A 21,208-nucleotide genomic window follows, 5' to 3' on the forward strand; every position below is an offset into this window, starting at 1 on the left:
TTCATTACTGAAGTAGCCAGATGAACTTTCATTTTATCAGAAACACAAGTGAGTATGGTTTTTTGATAATTTTGAGCATAGTCTTAAATTTCCTGGCAATGTATTACTTAGGTCATACAAAATATGAGTATGTTACCATTTAATATACTGACCTTTGATCTTTATGAACAAAGTAAGCATACCTTAGATATTATAAACTATAGGGTATACGTAAATTATGTATACAGTATACAACACAGGATACTATTATCTATTTCATTGTAAATAATAAATATATTCAGTTATCGCTTGTTATATACCAACAACGATTATAAAGAATGGATAATAATATGTCCTTAGTGGTATTGTACGGTTTAACTACAATCAGAAATAATTATTACGATGGTGCATATAAAAGTAATATGACTTATAACTTTATAAGATCAGTGGTTACTCACCGCCAACACCAGTACACCACTTGAGTAGACACTAGGGCACTAGCCTAATATTATGTTTTTGTCATTTTGAATATTTCAAATCATCGTCTTCTGAGTTCTAACATCTAAAATTAGTTAAATCAAATGTGAAAACTACATACAATTGACACTTGAGCAGTACAATTTTTGATTATTATAAATAATATGAATATCGCCTCTATAGACGATAACAAGTCACAAGGTATAATAATCCAAAGGAATTTATGTAACAAATATTTTGAAAATCACAGAGTTATCAAATATCAATATTATTGGGTTGTTTCACTATTCTGTGTTGGTGAGATTATTCAATTATTGTGAATGCTTGTAATATTTGTTTACGTTATTATTTGTAAAATAATAAATAATATAAAATTATGGATATTCAAATGTTGAAGATTCAAAAATAAAAATGCATGCTTTCATACAATTGTCATCTTTTAGAAAAAAAAAAGGTAATTTTATCAAATTTGTAAGGAAATATAACAATACAAAATACATTGATCGTAAAAACTGGAGGACACCAAGTATTTTATGGAAAATAACGAATTATTTTCACCAATACTCAACTACTAAAAGACATCTGTATAGGAAGCACGGATAGACGGAAGAAGATAGAGGAAAAATAAATAATCACCAAAGTATAATATTTAGATTTTGAATTGTTATTCACTATATCAGAAGATTCAAATAAAACAAATAATGCAATGGAAGAATGGAATAATTACTTTATGAACGTACGTTTTTAATCAATGTTATCTGAGCATTAGCAAATCAATACTAGCATTAAAATAAGAAGAAAATATCAAAAATGTTCTCTTGTTATAAAAAATGAAATCAATAAATCGATTGTAATTTTTATAGCTTAAACTAATTAAATACAATTTTCTAAATACCATAAAAAAATGATTTATATTAATGATAAAGACTAGAATAGAAACTAGTTATGATCATGACAAAATATATATAATATATATATAATGATGTTTAAGGGACTAGTCAACATTACTCACAATTACAGTCTACAGATTGATGTTGTAACCAAAATAATAAAATAAAATTGAAAAACTCAATTATATATTTATATGAACATAATATTATTTTACAATTAATTAATGTGTTATTTTTTTATCACTGAAATGTGACTTACAAAACAAAAACAAATTAAAAGAATTATTATTAAAAATTAAATTTACATTATATTAAAAAAAAATTGTTATCTTAGTTTGTACTTTGTATAAAAATTATACTTTGGTATTCATACATATTTTCTAATTTAACCAAAAGTAACCATCATAACATCCCTACTGTCATTAAATACACATCATAAAAATCATTACAGATTAATACATACAATATAAAAGTTTTGCAAAAACCTTTAATTTATTATAACCAGTGTCATTACAAACAGTTCCTATTATACATGCTATTTCATCATTATATTATATAGTTTACAATGTATAAAATAATTAATTTTGAGATTATAATGTTATAGTATTTATGTAAAATATAAAAAATTAATTTACAAAAGACTTGAACTTTTAATATTAGCATGAATTAACTAATTTTCCAACAAGAACATTTACTGTTTGTATTACAGATGTAGACATTTTTACAATACTTGTAGAGAATATTTTGTTTTAAAATGTATAAAAGTTCTCTTTTAAATTTAATATGTTGATTTATTAATTATTTCTTGTCAAATATGCATTTATTAATCAATATGGAACAATCCTCTAAATATATGAAATAAAATTTGGTGTTTCAGCTGAAATTCAGTGTGATATAAGTAATAGGCATTTCAAACCGAATAAATTTTGTACACCAAAATAATCTGATAAATGCATATAATTCCAGTCTCTTGAAATAAAGAAGCGAGTTGACTAAAACAGAAATTAATACTTGTCGCAAAACAAAAAATAATCATGACAAATACATTCAAATTTAATTTATTAAAATAAAATTAATGAACAAATGCATCAATTATATTTCAAATTGTTGATTAAAAATTAATATAATATTTAATTTTTTTTTTTTTATTTGAAGTGAAAAAAAAAACATTTCAATAATTTACCTGTCTACATTTCCAACAATATATTATGATTTAAAAATTGAGTAGAACATCATTGTGAATGACATATTATACTTCTCTCAAAAATTAAATACACCCTCAAACTAATCCCAAAATTTGTGGAAGAGAACAAAATTAGAAATATTTTTTTAGTTCTTTTTAATGTTATATTAAAAAATATACAATATTATACACACATAACAACAAGTACATCAAGCATAAATTTGAACTAATTGTTCGCAAAATATTATTTTCTCAAGTCATTTTAGCTTAAACATTTTTCTCTTAATACTACTTACTGTAAAAAATTGAAACAATAATACCTTTCATTCAAAAAATATAATATATAATAATATGTATATGTATAATATAGTATATTATACTCTACCACAAATGAACAGTTCAAGTAATAGATCTAACAAAAATATTTACAATTTGTATCAGTACATAATGATGATATAATTAAACATACAACTACTTAAAGCTAATATTAGAACTAAATCTAATTTATAAAATAAATAAAATTTATCGAGAAAAAAAAGCTACAGCAAGTTCAATATTAATTAATACCCTGATGAACAATTGCTATAAGTTGATTAGGTATTTAATAACAATAACATATCAAATGTATGAATAGATGAAAATCTAAATAAGCCTAGGCATTTAATAATATTTTTTTCATTAATGTTAAAAATAAACTAACACATTTAACAGCTAATAATTAGGATAATTTGATTAAAAATCTACATTAATATAATCTGGTTGATTGTATAGAACGTATGACCACTCATAAATTAAGGCAAACAATTTTTATGGTAAAACTAAATTTTTATATCAGTACTAAAGATTTATAATTCATTCAAATGAGTTTAATTGTATAATTATGTTCGACAAATATGAAAGTTGAAGATTTTCGATTGAGTAATTTTGTAAATTATTTTTTATTCAAAAAAACAATTAAAGAATCAAAAAACATTTGTTTGGTTGTTATATGATTGCTTCATTGTAAAATAAATTTTTTCAGGGTACAATTCAATTGTAATAATTTAATTACACATATTTATAATTTTACAAGGATAAATATTGAAGGATTTTTTACAACACAAAACATTAAATTAAACTTAATTGTACGCGTGTCCAAATTGAATGTAAAAATATATAACTATCATTTCTAAGAAAAAAATATAATAAACATATAGTTATCTTTTTATAATATTAAGTAATAACGAGTAAAAAATTATTATACATATTATAAATCTAAAATACACATATATATATATATATATACCAGTTTTTCCCATAAAACTAATACAGGAAAACGGGAAAAAACTCTACATAATACATATATGTATATAAATATATGTAATAATAATTAAATCCATTATGAGTGTAGACAATTAATAAAATTAAAAAAATATATATTAAAAGACCTAGAATCCACCAGTTTTTGGAAGGAAAGTGTTTAAGCATGGGTTAAAATCGTTGATAGGTGGAGTTAGATTTACATCATCAATTACGTCAACAGTTGTACTAGTCACCTATAACATAGAAACAATACATTTTAAAATGTAAACTTGGACTAAATTAATAAATTAACAAAATCACTAAGTAATCATCAATTATAAAAATGTATGACTATATAAAAAATAAAAAGTATATAAAATAAAAATACCACTTATGTTGGTAATAAAAACAATAGTTGGATTAGTACATAATATGTTTTAAAATAATCTGCATAATCATTTGCACTACATTTTAATTTAGTATAATTTATGAAGTTGGTCAAAAATATTTTCTTATTGCAAGATTTGTTTCCGTTATTAAAAGATTAACATCAGATTAATATCTTGTACTTGCGTTTAAAAATTTTACTATTTAATATTTTAATATAATTTGCATTTGTCTGACACACAAGAAGTTTACACTTTATTTTTTATTTCAGTGTAATTTATAAATAGTAAGTCAAAAATATTTTCTTATTGCAAGATTTGCTTCCGTTATTAAAAGATTAACATCAGATATTAGTACTTGCGTTTAAAAATTTTACTGTTTAATATTTTAATATAATTTGCTTTTGTTTGACACACAACAAGAAGTTTACACTTTATTTTTTATTTCAGTGTAATTTATAAATAGTAAGTCAAAAATATTTTCTTATTGCAAGATTTGCTTCCGTTATTAAAAGATTAACATCAGATATTAGTACTTGCGTTTAACAATTTTACTGTTTAATATTTTAATATAATTTGCTTTTGTTTGACACACAACAAGAAGTTTACACTTTATTTTTTATTTCAGTGTAATTTATAAATAGTAAGTCAAAAATATTTTCTTATTGCAAGATTTGCTTCCGTTATTAAAAGATTAACATCAGATATTAGTACTTGCGTTTAACAATTTTACTGTTTAATATTTTAATATAATTTGTATTTGTCTGACACACAAGAAGTTTACACTTTATTTTTTATTTCAGTGTAATTTATAAATAGTAAGTCAAAAATATTTTCTTATTGCAAGATTTGCTTCCGTTATTAAAAGATTAACATCAGATATTAGTACTTGCGTTTAACAATTTTACTGTTTAATATTTTAATATAATATGCTTTTGTTTGACACACAACAAGAAGTTTACACTTTATTTTTTATTTCAGTGTAATTTATAAATAGTAAGTCAAAAATATTTTCTTATTGCAAGATTTGCTTCCGTTATTAAAAGATTAACATCAGATATTAGTACTTGCGTTTAACAATTTTACTGTTTAATATTTTAATATAATTTGTATTTGTCCGACACACAAGAAGTTTACACTTTATTTTTTATTTCAGTGTAATTTATAAATAGTAAGTCAAAAATATTTTCTTATTGCAAGATTTGCTTCCGTTATTAAAAGATTAACATCAGATATTAGTACTTGCGTTTAAAAATTTTACTGTTTAATATTTTAATATAATTTGCTTTTGTTTGACACACAACAAGAAGTTTACACTTTATTTTTTATTTCAGTGTAATTTATAAATAGTAAGTCAAAAATATTTTCTTATTGCAAGATTTGCTTCCGTTATTAAAAGATTAACATCAGATATTAGTACTTGCGTTTAACAATTTTACTGTTTAATATTTTAATATAATTTGTATTTGTCTGACACACAAGAAGTTTACACTTTATTTTTTATTTCAGTGTAATTTATAAATAGTAAGTCAAAAATATTTTCTTATTGCAAGATTTGCTTCCGTTATTAAAAGATTAACATCAGATATTAGTACTTGCGTTTAACAATTTTACTGTTTAATATTTTAATATAATTTGCTTTTGTTTGACACACAACAAGAAGTTTACACTTTATTTTTTATTTCAGTGTAATTTATAAATAGTAAGTCAAAAATATTTTCTTATTGCAAGATTTGCTTCCGTTATTAAAAGATTAACATCAGATATTAGTACTTGCGTTTAACAATTTTACTGTTTAATATTTTAATATAATTTGTATTTGTCCGACACACAAGAAGTTTACACTTTATTTTTTATTTCAGTGTAATTTATAAATAGTAAGTCAAAAATATTTTCTTATTGCAAGATTTGCTTCCGTTATTAAAAGATTAACATCAGATATTAGTACTTGCGTTTAAAAATTTTACTGTTTAATATTTTAATATAATTTGCTTTTGTTTGACACACAACAAGAAGTTTACACTTTATTTTTTATTTCAGTGTAATTTATAAATAGTAAGTCAAAAATATTTTCTTATTGCAAGATTTGCTTCCGTTATTAAAAGATTAACATCAGATATTAGTACTTGCGTTTAACAATTTTACTGTTTAATATTTTAATATAATTTGCATTTGTCTGACACACAAGAAGTTTACACTTTATTTTTTATTTCAGTGTAATTTATAAATAGTAAGTCAAAAATATTTTCTTATTGCAAGATTTGCTTCCGTTATTAAAAGATTAACATCAGATATTAGTACTTGCGTTTAAAAATTTTACTGTTTATTATTTTAATAATGTGTTTAACCCAATTAATTTAGTCTATTTTATTTCAGTATCATTTATATACAGTAGGTTAAAATAATTTTCTTGTTTAAATGAATGCTACAGTTAAACCTCTATAAAAACAAAAATCTGACAACAAAAGATAAAAGTGCCATTATAGATTAAGCTTTATAAATTTATATTTTCAATATTTTAACGTTTCTATAATAGTAAAAGCATTTGGTCTGGATCAATTCCATTTAGTGGTGCCAAACTTATATCATGTCATGTGAAGTGATTGTTTCATTTCTTAAATGAGTGGGTATAAGTGAATTTTAGGAGTTAATGGGTTAACAAAATTAAATAAGGTGTTATACTTATTATAGAAGTGAGAAGTTCACACATGTATGTATTTTATATCATATTAAATGGCTAAAAAGTTTGTGTAGGTGGTGGGACAAAAATTTTAGATTTTGCTTCACAAAAAGTCTGAGTTTGGCGCCACTCATTCCTCTATTAGAAGGTGGATTTAGTGTACTTGTATGAAAACTTAATGATTTCATCATAAATTAAACATACTACTTTAAGTATTATTGTTTTGTAATTTCTCATCAAATGAGATTTAATAATTTTAAGAAAATAATAATAAATATCATGTTACTATATTTACCAATTGCTATAGATAACATCATTAAGCTAATTATTTTATTTAATCAACTATAAAACATTATCTGAATACTGTATCAATGTGTATGTACCTCATCTATTTCCACATTGTTATTAGGATTTTCAGAATCAATATCAGATTTTATTGAATTGTTATTGGCAAGTGCTGCTACTATATCACTTTCTGCTTCATTAGTATTATTTTCAATGGTCGATTTAAAACTATCAGCTAAATTATTTTCATTATTATTATTTGGTAGATCAGCTGGAATTCTAAAATAGAAAAAAACAATTAAAAATATATTTAATACGATAATGATACAAAAATAATATAAAATGTGTAACTAACCCTCCAGCTGGTTCACTAGATTCGTTAGTTTTGGACTGGTTTTCTCGTACTCTTTGATCTCTTTTTCTTTTTTTGCTCCAAAGCTCATGACAATCTTGCCATGTTGGTAGTGCTGTCACGTCCATTCTAAAAATTTGTAAGTACATATTTTTTAAGTATTAATACTAATTACTTATTTCATGGCAAAGTATTTTTTTTTTAGTGAAAATATTATTTGTATTAATAACTTAATACTAACTTATCAGGTTGAACATTTTTTAACCAATTGCATTTTAAAGCTTTATCAGCAGTAATTCGTTTGCTGGGATCTAATTCTAACATATGATCTAAAAGATCCAAGGCACTATCATTCATAAAAGTAAATTCTTCACGTAAACGACGTCGATGTACTTTTTTAGCTTTTAACGAATGCCAGAAAGGCAAGTTAATCACAGTAGGCCATACAGCAGGTGTTGGACTACCACATAAACGAGATATAGTTTCTAATTGCATCATTTCTTCATTGGCCTGTAAAGCATATTATATTTATGTATAAACAGAAAATCACTACCAAATTAAGAAAATTTAACATTTAAGTAATTTGTTCTATCGCAAATTTAATTTATTAAATCACTCAATTATATTATGATGTATGAATTCTAAATTTACAATTCATATACTAGATTAGCACAAATGTAACACCCACTGGTTAATCTAATACAATACCACATTGTATGAAAACTTCATAAAAAATATTACCTGAAATAAAGGCTTTTTTAAAAATAATTCTCCCAAAATACATCCACATGACCAAACATCTATTGAAGTTCCGTACCTCTCTTCACCAAGTAATAGTTCAGGTGGTCTATACCAGAGTGTTATTACTTTATTAGTGTATGGTCGTTGTCTATCTTGAGCATTATATAACCTAGCTAGACCAAAATCAGCTAACTTTACTTCACCTCTAAAATTAAAAAAAAAAAAAAAAATTAACAAATTAGTAACAAAAATAAGTAATAGTAAAAAAGTAAAAATATAAAATTTTTTTTTTTTATTTTATTTTAAGGCTTCGACAACTTAGGTCATTAGCCTGTAGGTTGATAGGGTTGGTACAGTAGGGTTGAAACAGTAGGGGTGTTACACGTGAGTGTATTTGGCAGAATTTTTAATGGGGCACCCGTAGGTTTCTGCCATGCCCCGGGGTGGGGGGATGGCAGCACTTGTTCTCCGGACACCGTGACTTGCCCGGAGAAAAATGCCACCCAGTGGCCGAGGATCGAACCGGAGCCGGCTGCGCCGCAGCCGACGAATTAAACCGCTCGACCACCCCGTCCCCCCAAATATAAAATTAAATTGGTAAATGTTATAGAATTAATTTATGAAGATTATATTTAACTAGACATTATTTAAAACAATGTTTGTGCAATTAATTGTTGCTTTAAACTGATACTGTATTAATGTTTCTTCATAAAAATATATTTAAATACATTGATAACCATTAATATACAAGATGTAACTATAGTAAACTGGATTATCTGTGGTCTTCTGCAGAATTATAAGAGTTATGTATTTATATGTATAAATAATAAATCATTAAAATTTCTCAAGTAAGAGAACATCTCAAGACTCAAAACTTACTCTATAGGCAGTATTATACTCTATAGGCACTGATTGACAATATCCTGTACAACTTAGAGATTTTTAATTCAGAAGATTTAAATTTGTTTATTTGTGGTTTTTGTGCCACCCTATTACACTGATAATAAAGAGTTTACTGTACAGTTTAGTCTTCTTAGTAAAACCACATTAACCCAAATACAATTAATTTTTCACTATTTTAAGTTTTAATTTTACTTGTTATTCATTAAGATGTTGCTGCATTTGATATCTCTATGAAGAAAATTTCGACGATGACAATAATTTAAACCTTCCAACAATTGTCGCATAATACTTGCATTATGTGTTTCATTAAAGTCAACCATTCCAGATTCTAATAAACCCATAAGATCATGGTCCATGTATTCAAATACTAAATAAAATGATCCTCTATCCTAAGAAATAAAAAAAACATGAATATTTATTTTTCTCCAATATTAAATGAAGTTTAAATGGATCTTAATAAATATAATCTATAATTTACTTTTTTAAAATCAAGGGCATCTTGTTTATCAGTTACAATTTCTCTTAAATTTACAATATTTTTATGGTTTAATTGCCGTAAAATTTTTATTTCTCGAACAGCAGTTATTGGAAATCCTTCTTTTTCATTTTCAAGTCGAACTTTTTTTAATGCTACAAATGTACCTGCAAGTAAAATAATAATTAAAAGTTATAACATAATGTATAAATATTTAATATAAAATTATAAATGTACATTATATTTTTGTATAAATATATTTGGTACAATTTAAAATAAGTGTATAAACTTCTTTACATATACCTGAAGTTTTATCTTTTGCTTTGTAAACTTGACCATACGTTCCTTCACCTATTTGATTTATCACTTCAAACATATCAACACACTGCTCTCCCCAATCAATAGGGTTATTAGCTGCAGCAGATTTTGTGCTCCGTCTTCGATATAGTACCTTGGGTCGTTTAATCTTAATATTTGGATCTAATGGACGAGAGGGCCTTTCCATATTTGAAGTGAATGAAAAACTTTGTGGAAACCCTGATCCTAAGCCCAACATAATTGATCTTTTAATTGCGCTTTGTTGACAATCAGGTAAAGGATTTGATACGATTTCTGACAAAGAAAGATTTTTATCATCATCTATCTTATCGGCATTTTGAATAAGTCCTGAAAATATTTCTATAATGATTATAAGCACAAAAATTTAAAATATTATATCATAAAAATAATGTAGTAGATTAATTTTATCTTGGTTCATAATATTTAATTAAAGCTTAGATCTTATCAGTACTAAAAAATCTTTAACTATGTGATTAAAAATAAAAAACAAAAAATATATACACATATTAAACAGTTTTTCATTGAAACTTTCGTACAATTTTTTTTTTTTTTTAATATGTTTGTTTCAAAAATTATAATTTTTAATTTATTTTGAGTAGAAATTAAGTTTTAGTTATTAATATCTACTTAAAGTGATAAAATATTTGAATGTAACAATAAATAATTTATATAGTTTAAGATAAATTTTCTCGAAAAAATAATACTAACAATATATGACCAATGAATAAAATATTTATCAACATTTCTACAATTATTTATTGAATTAACCATATATCAAATGTTTACCTGGTGGTAAAGGTAAATCTTTAATGCTTTTTTTTGAACTCTTGAATTCTGAATCTGGAGATGTTTCGTCAAGTATTGGAAAAACAGGTGGCAATGGCATTTTTGATAAATCTTTATTTTCTATTACTTCTAATTTTTTCTCAGGTGGTGTTATTTTTGGAGTTAATGATACTTTAGGTTCTAAAGAATGTTCAATTCCATTTTCTATGATCTCTAATTTTATGATAGATGGACTTTGATTTTTTAAAGGAACTGCTTGAATTTTTGGAGGTATTTCTATAGCTGGTGAATTAACTAATTGTGTATTAGAAATTTCAACTTTAGGTTTAGAGATTTGACTGTTTTCAGATATTTCTATTATTACACAAGAATCAACGTCATCGTTTTCATTAATTTTGTGTAATTTTGTATTTAAATCAACAGCATTAGAACTATTTTGTTCATTATCTGAATCATCATGTATTTCAACTACTTCATTTTCATCTACAGTCTTAGTACTAATTTGCGTCAAACACTTCATGGCTAATTCACGCATCTGCCGATCTTTTACCAATTCAGCAAAAAGACTTGTTTCACTAAGTTTTACTTTGGAATTATACTGTTTAACTGGACTTTTTGTAGATTTTTTTTTCTTGGAGACTAAAGAATAACATCCAGTTGAATCACTATCAGAATGCTTTTTAGTAGATTTTGAATCCTTTACTGGAGAAGGCGATTTGCTTTGAGTACGAACATTTTTAGATGGAGAACGTGAATATTTTGGTCGAACATGACTTGATTTTTTTGAAGATCGAGAATTGTGAGGTGAAACTGCTCTCGAAACGTGGGACGTGTGCTTTGATGATTTTGAAGTTATACGCTGAGGAGATTTTTGACTATGTTTTGGTGAGTGGTGTGCATGGTGATGATCATGTCTCTGTTGATGAGGGGAATGTGGTGAACGGGAACGAGAATAGGAACGGGAACGTGATCGTGAATACCTTGCTTTTGAACTTTTCGTGTGTTCATGGTGTCGACGATCTCGAATCGGACTTCGGGATAATCTAAAATAACATTGAATATATATTTAATAATTCATTAATTTAACTTTAACACTAATAAAGCTTAATTTAAGTTGTACAAAGTAAAAAGTAACTAACATATTCATTTATATTATTTACCCAGTATATTTAATAAATAAAAACAATTGAATGCCACCATTTTATTCTACTGACTAAGCACAAGAAGATAAATAAAAATATCATTTTAAAACTATTAATAAGTAATGTATAATTAATAAATATTCTCAATTTTAAAAGTGCTTTGAATTAAGTATAATCATATAGCCAATGAATGAATTATATAAATAATAATAAAATATCCCAAATCATTTTTTTTTTTTATATATGAATTTGAAATTCTATAAACAAAAAATTTGAGAATAACATTTTTTGTATTTGCTCAAATTTGGTAAAAATGTAAAACAATCTACACTACCTAGATTTAGGTATATGATCTAGATTACAGTGGTATTGTTATCCATAACAACAATTTTAGTTTTAACTAACTTTTTGATCTTAATTAATCAAAATGATTTTATTGATTAGACAACCACTCAAAAAACATTAATATTGTCAATTCAAATATCAATAATATAACAAGACATCTCTCTAAAAGCATTCATCACACTATTAAAACTATTTAGTTAAATTATTTTAGCTATCTGAATTTTTAAATACTGAGTAAAAACTTGAAAACTAATGTAATATAAAAAATATTTAAAAATAACATACCTGTGACTATGTATTGGTGATCTATCTTTATCAGATTTTGTTTTCCGTATTCTACTCCTTTCGTGTTTACTCTCGTGTTTATTCTCATGTTTACTTTCGTGTTTGTCGCGAGTCCTACTAGATTTGAGTTCATCAGTTTCATATCTTTCAAACTCATCCATACGTCTTTTATGGTCCCTAAATTTAAATTATATATATAAATAGGTTGGTTGATGTTTATTATTTATCATTAGTTAAAATACAAACCGGTTATTTTGTTTTGAAATACTTCGAGATCGATAATTATATCTACCATCTGCAGGTTCAGGAGTACGACTGTATTCTTTCCTTATTGCTATATTTAATAATGGTGGGCTCTTCATCCAACTTAAAAATATATTTATAAGATTAGATATTTTAATTAGTTTCTATTAAAACATTCAAAATACTTCTGTGAACTCAACAATTACCAGGCTAATAAAATATTTAACAAAATCAATGTTATTTTGATGAAAAAAGCCTGTCAGATAATTTATTACCTTTTATTTTCTTTTCTATGATGTTTGATGTGTTTTTCTTCTTCTTTATGCGTCACCTCAACTTTGGAAATTTTGATATGAGCTGATTTTGTTAATGGTGGAGTGTGTGAAACCTCGATAGGTTTATGCTTCTTAACAGGATCATTAAAATCACCATTTCGTTTGGAAGATTCCGAATTAGAACATTTGGAAAACTTCACAAAACTATTATCACAGTCTGGTAATACATCAGATTTATGTTTTAAATCCTTCTTCTTTTTTTTCTTTTTTGAGCTAGGGCTTTTAGGTTTTTTGTTGGTTTTTTTAGCTCTTTTGTACTTTAAACGTGAGACTTCTGATGTCATATCTACACAATTATTTAAATTGAAAGTAGTAGACATTGAAGATTTTTCTAATACCGGATCTAATTCCCAATGATTACTTATAGGGGAACAAGCTGCTAATAGATTTCTAGGTGAGGTGACTGTAGTAATTCGAAAATTATTAGTTATTATTCTGGTAGGAGGAGGAGGTTTTAAACGTATGACCCCATGTTTCTCATCAAAATCACTATGTATTTCACCTGCCTCTGGACTACTAAGTTCTTCAGAACTAACATCTGAATATTGAACTAAATGTTTACTTGAAGTAACTAGAGCAGACTTTTTGTGTGATTTAGATTTCAATTTGTGCTTGTTCTTTTTTTCTTTTGTCCTCCGGTAAGATTTTTCTCTGCTTGCTGTGCTGCATTTTCTAACCAGTGCTGGGAGCATATCTATTATTCATTCCCATTCATAGGTGTCAATTTTAGTAACAATTACTTTATGGATGTTTTATCAATTATTTTTTTTTCCAAAAAAATAATAGATAATAATTTTAAATAATATATTTCAGTTGAAAGTTATAATATAAATTGTCTACAAAGATGAATTTCGTAATTACTTACAACTACTGTAAACCATTTCTTGTTACGTTTTCTTTACATTAAGATTGTTGGGATCTAGAAAATAAAAATTTAAAAAAAACCTTTTTATTAGTAAAAAAAACAAAACAATATAATAGGTAATATTAATTAAATTATAATAAAAGCTACATTTATAGCAATAAAATTAGCTATTATTTAAATCATATAGTCATATATTTTCTACATAACCAATAAGAAGTGATGTTATAAATTTACACATAAAAATGACTAAGTAAACCAATTTTAATTTTGTTAATGAAACAAATTAACAATATTAACTTTGTTTGAGTTAATTACACAAGTATTTAAAAGTTAAGTAGCTTAGTCAAACAAATGGATTAGAGCTATTAGAAGGAAACTAAAAATAAATAGACATTTTAGTTATATTTAATAGTATTAAGATTTGTTATCAAACTAACTTATTGTTTTATTCAAATATTTAAGATGAATCCTATTCTTTTTTACCTATACAGAATGAAATACTGTAAGTGTTTTATGAATGTTTTAACTTGTAGGTATTGATTGATAAAACTATTATTATTTTATAAATTAAATTATTTATATTTTTAATTTAAAATATATTTAAATGACTGGAAATATAATACTATTTAGGTTAACATGATACTTGGATACAAAACTTACAGAATTAAATTACATTATCATTATTAACTTTAGAATTAATAAATAAATTTCAAAATTGGTTATTTTAATAAGTTGTAATATGATAAGAAAAAATTGTAAAACTCATTTTATACCTTTCAAGTTTATAATAGTTATAAAAAAAAACTTAAATAAGAGCATATTTCACTATTGATATTTATTTTTTTTTTAGATAGAGAAAATTAATATAATATTACAAACTTATTTTAGAAAGCAATTACTAATTTATAATAAGTGTTAACTAATCACTAAAATATATTATAACAATTTACAAAAAGTTATAATAAACCTAAAACTATAATTCTACATAATATTATAACAATTTTATTGATTTATAAAAAAAACATACACTAACATAAAAAAAATATTAAATATAAGGAAATTAATGTTTCATAATAATACTGAATAAAATATAGATTAATATTTAATAGTAAATGTTTGCTTTATGGATATTTTTTTTTTTTATTAAATTAACACAATATTATATAAATGCAATGACACATTTTATTTATTCAAATTAGTAAAAAATAATTATGAATAGAAAATAAATAAACAAATTAGGTCTATAATATTAATTTTGAAATAAAAATATACCATGTACATTTAAATTGAATAATATGGCCACATTTAATTTAATTTTGTGAACCTGTAGTATAAAAATTGTAATACTTCAAACATTTTAAATTTACAGTCATTATTATAATTTTAATATTTATAACTTTTTTTTAATTGGGCTTCAACCAGTGTTTAACATACAAAAGGTATAGCAAGCAGATACAAATTTTTAAATACACTTTTCAAAATATTTTAGAATCTAGATAAATTGTTTTTGATTAAGATAAAAGTCAACTAATAAATTTAAGTAAATAACAAAATGTTTTCTATCTTTATGTTTTTTAAATGCTTTAAAATAATTTTATAAAATTTAAATAATTGATTTACAATGGTCAATTTTTTGTGTAACACAAAACATTAATTTTTGAGTAACTTGAAATGCTGTATCTACAGTTGTATTTGATAACTTTGATTTATCAAATTTGAAGGCAAACATATTTTGTGTTCTCTAATTATTTTTTCTCATAAATAACGAACAAGAGAACACAGATAATGTTCAACCATACAAATCAAAGTCGATTTACTAACAACTAAATAGTCAGGTAATATAGATAAACTTGTTATGCAATCGTAAAAAATAACAAAGGTGTATTTAAATAAAATTATCTAAGTGCCAACAAATGATCAATTTATATTATTATATTTAATACAACATTTATAACATTTATCTAATAGAGCTCAACTAATATTAATAAATTAAGTTATCTTTAAATATATTATAACTTGGTAACACATTCATAGTATTAACAGTTATAAAATAAAATGTATGTAGTATGTACAATTATTATATAATTACATTTACATGGGTAATTTATATTAGTAAAAATATTAAAATTATTTTATTTATTCATTATTTACTATAATAGAATTTTACAAAATAAGTTTATTGTAATAATACCAATTTGATAAAATACAATTCTCATCTATATTATGTAACATCAACAAGCGATCACACCAAATTATCAGTGTCGGAGAATGCCAATTTATTTAATTTGATCAAAAACTAAATATGATTAATTTAAAATCGCCTTACCTCAGTATTCCAGCTGACATTAAGTTGTAGTCGAAAAACCCGGTTTGCTCTGACTGCTTAAATAAAAATCGTATGAAATAAAAATAAAATAATAATAATTGCAATTTCAAATTGCAGGGTTCACTGTTAATAGAAAAAAAAATCCAAATACGAGCGTATTATCGTATTTAGGATCATATATCTCTCGTAATTTAAAGCGTATAGGTGCCTTGACTAGCACATGACTGATGTCAGAAAAATGTATTATAAAACGTTATGATCGCGATTTGCGCGTGTTGACATTGTTTTATTGCGATTTCGCCTATTGGTGAGTTAGCGTTGTGATTCCGGTATTACGAGAATAATAATTCTGGATGATAACCACCAACATTTGGTTTTTGGTTACGGGCGTTCGGTCGTATTTTGACGATTAAACGAGTGTATTCGCATAATCGTGCGTTTCGTATATCAATGATTTTCTATGCTATTGCGGCAATGAGGCGACGTACACGACGGAAAATCAGTTATCAATGATGACCGCTCGCCGACGAATGAGAAAAAAGAATTGCCGAGGCCATTTCCATTTTGTTTTTTTTTTTTTTAGTGTTCCGTTTCATTTACCGAGTCTTTGGCAGTTTAGCCGCTCACTAGATACCGTTCTATCGATGTGCGCGCGACAAACGTTCACTCAGTAATCGCCGAAAATGAACGTGACGTGGAGGTGTGGAGGTAATGAGTAATGACATTTTGTTTTTATGATGACTGCCACAGTAGTAAGTTGTAGCATCGGCTGCGGACCGAATTATATTATACGATATTACACGGGACGTTCGCGAATAATATTTTTTTTTGCTGTTCCGTGGTAAAACAATTAATGGTGCTCGTAATCTGCAGAGACAAGTGGACCACAATTAAGTACCCGAGTGGATAGATTTATTACCTATATTATTTATAATGGGAATGAATGTTAACACAGAGAATCATAACACATTGGGTTCAAAATTATGGAACAGAAGCACTAAAATAATTTGTTATTAGAATTTGACAGATCCGTGTGTAAACTTAGTTGTGGGTCCTTCAATTTATATACAATGCTGTAATAGGTAGGTATCTACTATCTACTCCAATAGTCCAATAGTTTATATACCTAAATCTACAAAGCATGTATACATGGCTACTGGCTATATAGATCTTAAAGATATTTAACTAATTTTAACTAAATTGAATAGTTTTAAAATAGATACATATACCTACGGGATGTCCCACGAAGACCTGACAAATGAAATAACTTATTCTAATCAATATTTTAAAAAAAATTCTTTTAAACATAATTCATAGACACTTGTAATACATTTTTAGTATACATTTTTTATTTTTTAATACTGAAAATAAAAAACTAATAAATTGATAAAAAATTTTCCAAAATATTCGAAAATAACCAATTTGTGAATCTAATTTAAAAAAAAATTTAGATGGTAAAAACATTTATTTAAGTCCAGTGGCTGATTTTTTACAATTTTTTAAATATCAATATTCTCGTTAAGTAAATTACGATTTAGTTTATGTAAAACAATAAAAAAAATAGTTAAATTTTAACATGCACCTATTTAAAAATGTTTACATAAAATATTTTTAAAAAAAATTATATTTTTTGAAATTATAATGTTTCTAACAAACTAGATCGTAATTTACCTAACGAAAATATTGATATTTAAAAAATTGTAAAAAATCAGCCACTAGACTTAAATAAATGTTTTTACCATCTAAATTCTTTTTTAAATTAGATTCACAAATTGGTTATTTTCGAATATTTTGGAAATTTTTTTATCAATTTTTTAGTTTTTTATTTTCAGTATTAAAAATAAAAAATGTATACTAAAAATGTAGCGGAAGTGCCTATGACTTATATTCAAAAGAAATTTTATAAAAATATTGATTAAAATAAAAGTTATTTCATTATTTCATTTGTCAGATCTCCGTAGGACACTATATATCCCAATTGTTTAACAAAATTAAATTATTGGGAATTAATTAGAAAAAGTTAAAATCATATAATATATAAAAAAATGAAACGTGCTTAGTGCAATCTGACAAACGGTCTTTGCTCAGAATTATTTTTTGTAGGCAATGATACATTGATACCTAGGTTAGGTTATATATATATATATATATTAATATATATATATCATATTATAATTGAATTTAATTTTAACATATTATTTTATATCTTATATCCATTACACTATTACAGTGTCACTGTGATCCACTTCACGCCTATTATACCATACAATTATATCCTCTTATTTCCTACCTTTTTGAAAATTTATTTTTTTTAATCATTATATGACAGAAAACTTAATAAAACCATTCACTAGGTACCTATAATTATTGTTCTATTGATTCGTTACAATTAGTAATATGACAACTAACATATAGAAAGGTGCCAAAAATAGAGGAATCGGGAACGAAAAGTCCGGATTCAGTTTTTATAGTTGGACAAAAAGTCCAAAAATTAATATTTATTTTAAATATTTAAAAATGTTTGTACACATTATATTACATATTATTAGAGCAAGGACTTTCATGCATTTGCATATTTTTTCTGGTTAACTTTATCGTATGCTTGTTAAGTACAAAATACATTTCATAACGTTTATGATAAAATGTAATAGTATAATGTGTATAATATAATATAATGTCTACAAACATTTTTAAATTTTTAAAATAAATATTAATTGTATAAAATATTTTGTATTTTCGGACTTTTTGTCCGACTAATGACTATAAAAACTGAATCCGGACGTTTAGTCCAAATTTTCTTAAAACGAACTTTTTGACCGATTACCAAAATAAAGTACACCTTGTACTCTAAATAAATTGTTATCAAATTAATATTTATTGTAAAATGTATTTATGGCTTATTATTTTGGTTACAATTTATGTTTGTATCCTATATTATTTCTTGTATGTAGGTATTACCTATATCTACCTATCGGTCTATGATGTCGAACTGTCGATTATCGGCAAAAAACGACAAGGTGAAAAACGTTAATTTTGATTAGGTAAAAGTTATTAAAATAATTGCCACACGCTTGTTGAAATAAACCTTACATTTATATTAATTTTCGCACTTTAGGTTTTGATTTAGTGATATTAATACCTATATTAAATAAGTAATAATATGTAAGTTGTATTTGCATTTTGCTAATACAATGGATACATGTGGTACTGCGGACTGCGATAAATCAAATTTTTTCATTTAAAATTTAATCGGAAGTCGTTCACTGAGCATATTAAAAAAAAAAAAAAAAATAAAACAAAAATATATGCCGAATTACAGAATAAACTCAAAACATTATGTAAAGAATATTTAAGCGGGGAAAGAGATTTAGCAATTTTTTTAATAACAATAGCATATGCATGTTAGCATATACTATTTGAATTATTCGAAATCTATAATTTATTTTTATTATTATTTACATATTTAACTTAACAATTGACTTATAAGTTATAATATATAATATACTTATACTTAAACTAATATTTGGAATTTTGAAGTAAAATACATTTGACATTTTTTTCCTAAATTCATGGTGTCAACTGCCAAATTTCCAAATTGGTATGCCATGTACATACGTTATGTTAATGTGTTTCGTTGACGTATATACCAGTTATTTATGTGCAGCTCAGGCGGATTTATCTTTTTTACGGCTATATAGGCACCAAAAATTTGCCGCCCTTTTTGTGAACAAGTTACAATACCCTTTCAAAAATACCTACTCTAAATATTAGATATATGGACAATAGTAGTGGACTCCATTTGAATTTTTAAACTATGTTTTAATTTTGATTATTTTATTTAGCCTACGAATTTGAAAAAATGACAATGGATTTCCACTGAATTTTAATAAAAACCTACAATGATAATTTTTATTAATTATAAACATTAATAATAAAACAAAACTATAACCATTGTTAGGAACATAAGTAAAACACTACAATTTACAATACTTTTTATAATAAAAAACTTTATTTTTATAATACAAATTATAAGACATACAAAACAGATGTTTAACTAACATCTTAACTAATCTATACTACATTTAAACTTAACTTAACTATTTTAACTTTAAAAGCTGAAGTCTTGCTTTTTTATTTGCAAATGGTTTTATAATATCTTCATATGATAATGAAACAAGAAGACTCAATTGTTAGATTTGCTATGCCGATTGCTATCTTACCAACGTGTTAAATATAGTATTATCAAAAACTGTTTTCTATATTTATAATGACTATAAATTATGATGAACCAAAATAGATAGATAAACCGTATACCATATACGATATACAAAAATATAAAATATAAAGAAATACGCACATTATTAATTATTTTTCGTAAATATAAAATAATTAATTTTCTAATTTTTTTTTTATACATTTGATTATTTTTAATAAGACATTACAAAATTTGCCGCCCTAGGCAACTGCCTATAGTGCCTAGTGGCCAATAATATATAGTATACTCAATAATGTGTAATAGTTATTAGTCAGTAGTATATATAGTTGAAAAAGCACTCTCTATATAGCTAGGACTCGTACTGAAATTTCAGGTTAAATTAGAACTTTTTATGTATATAGCCATATAGGTAGGTACTTTATTTTTTACATAACTGTACCCCTTGACCTGTCCATACTTAGGACATCATATTGGACATATTGTCATTATTCAAAGGATTTTTGTTCACTGTTCTCTATGGAAGCAACAAGGATAATATTAGATTATTGTAAATTGTAATATTATACTAAAGTATTAATTATAATTTATAATTACCTAATATAAATGCAATAAATTATCAATATTTAAAAAAAAAAATGGAAAAGTTAATATAACACAATATTTATAGTATATATTTAAAAATAATAATATCTGT

At 24.6% G+C, this 21,208-nt stretch overlaps 1 protein-coding gene across 2 annotated transcripts; it reads right to left on the minus strand.

Annotated features, from left to right (window-relative positions):
• Positions 1-1,515: 1,515 nt before the first annotated feature.
• LOC132924240 (cyclin-dependent kinase 12-like) lies at positions 1,516-16,830 on the minus strand. Of its 2 annotated transcripts, none has more exons than XM_060988431.1 (14): positions 16,299-16,829; positions 13,973-14,026; positions 13,048-13,801; positions 12,776-12,895; positions 12,530-12,706; positions 10,758-11,800; positions 9,936-10,298; positions 9,636-9,799; positions 9,350-9,546; positions 8,255-8,459; positions 7,755-8,023; positions 7,517-7,642; positions 7,260-7,440; positions 1,516-4,064 (listed from the first exon to the last, which is right to left on the minus strand). In XM_060988431.1, exons 2-14 carry the CDS (start codon positions 13,986-13,988, stop codon positions 3,957-3,959), a joined length of 3,723 nt encoding a protein of 1,240 aa, XP_060844414.1. In that variant the 5' UTR covers positions 13,989-14,026; positions 16,299-16,829; the 3' UTR covers positions 1,516-3,956. The 2 variants fall into 2 exon arrangements, 1 of the variants encoding a protein (XP_060844414.1); XR_009661303.1 differs by having other exon boundaries at positions 3,950-4,064; positions 7,172-7,440; positions 16,299-16,830.
• Between the last annotated feature and the right edge of the window lie 4,378 nt (positions 16,831-21,208).

This window comes from Rhopalosiphum padi, chromosome 3 (assembly GCF_020882245.1).
Source record: "Rhopalosiphum padi isolate XX-2018 chromosome 3, ASM2088224v1, whole genome shotgun sequence".
Lineage (NCBI taxonomy): Eukaryota > Metazoa > Arthropoda > Insecta > Hemiptera > Aphididae > Rhopalosiphum > Rhopalosiphum padi.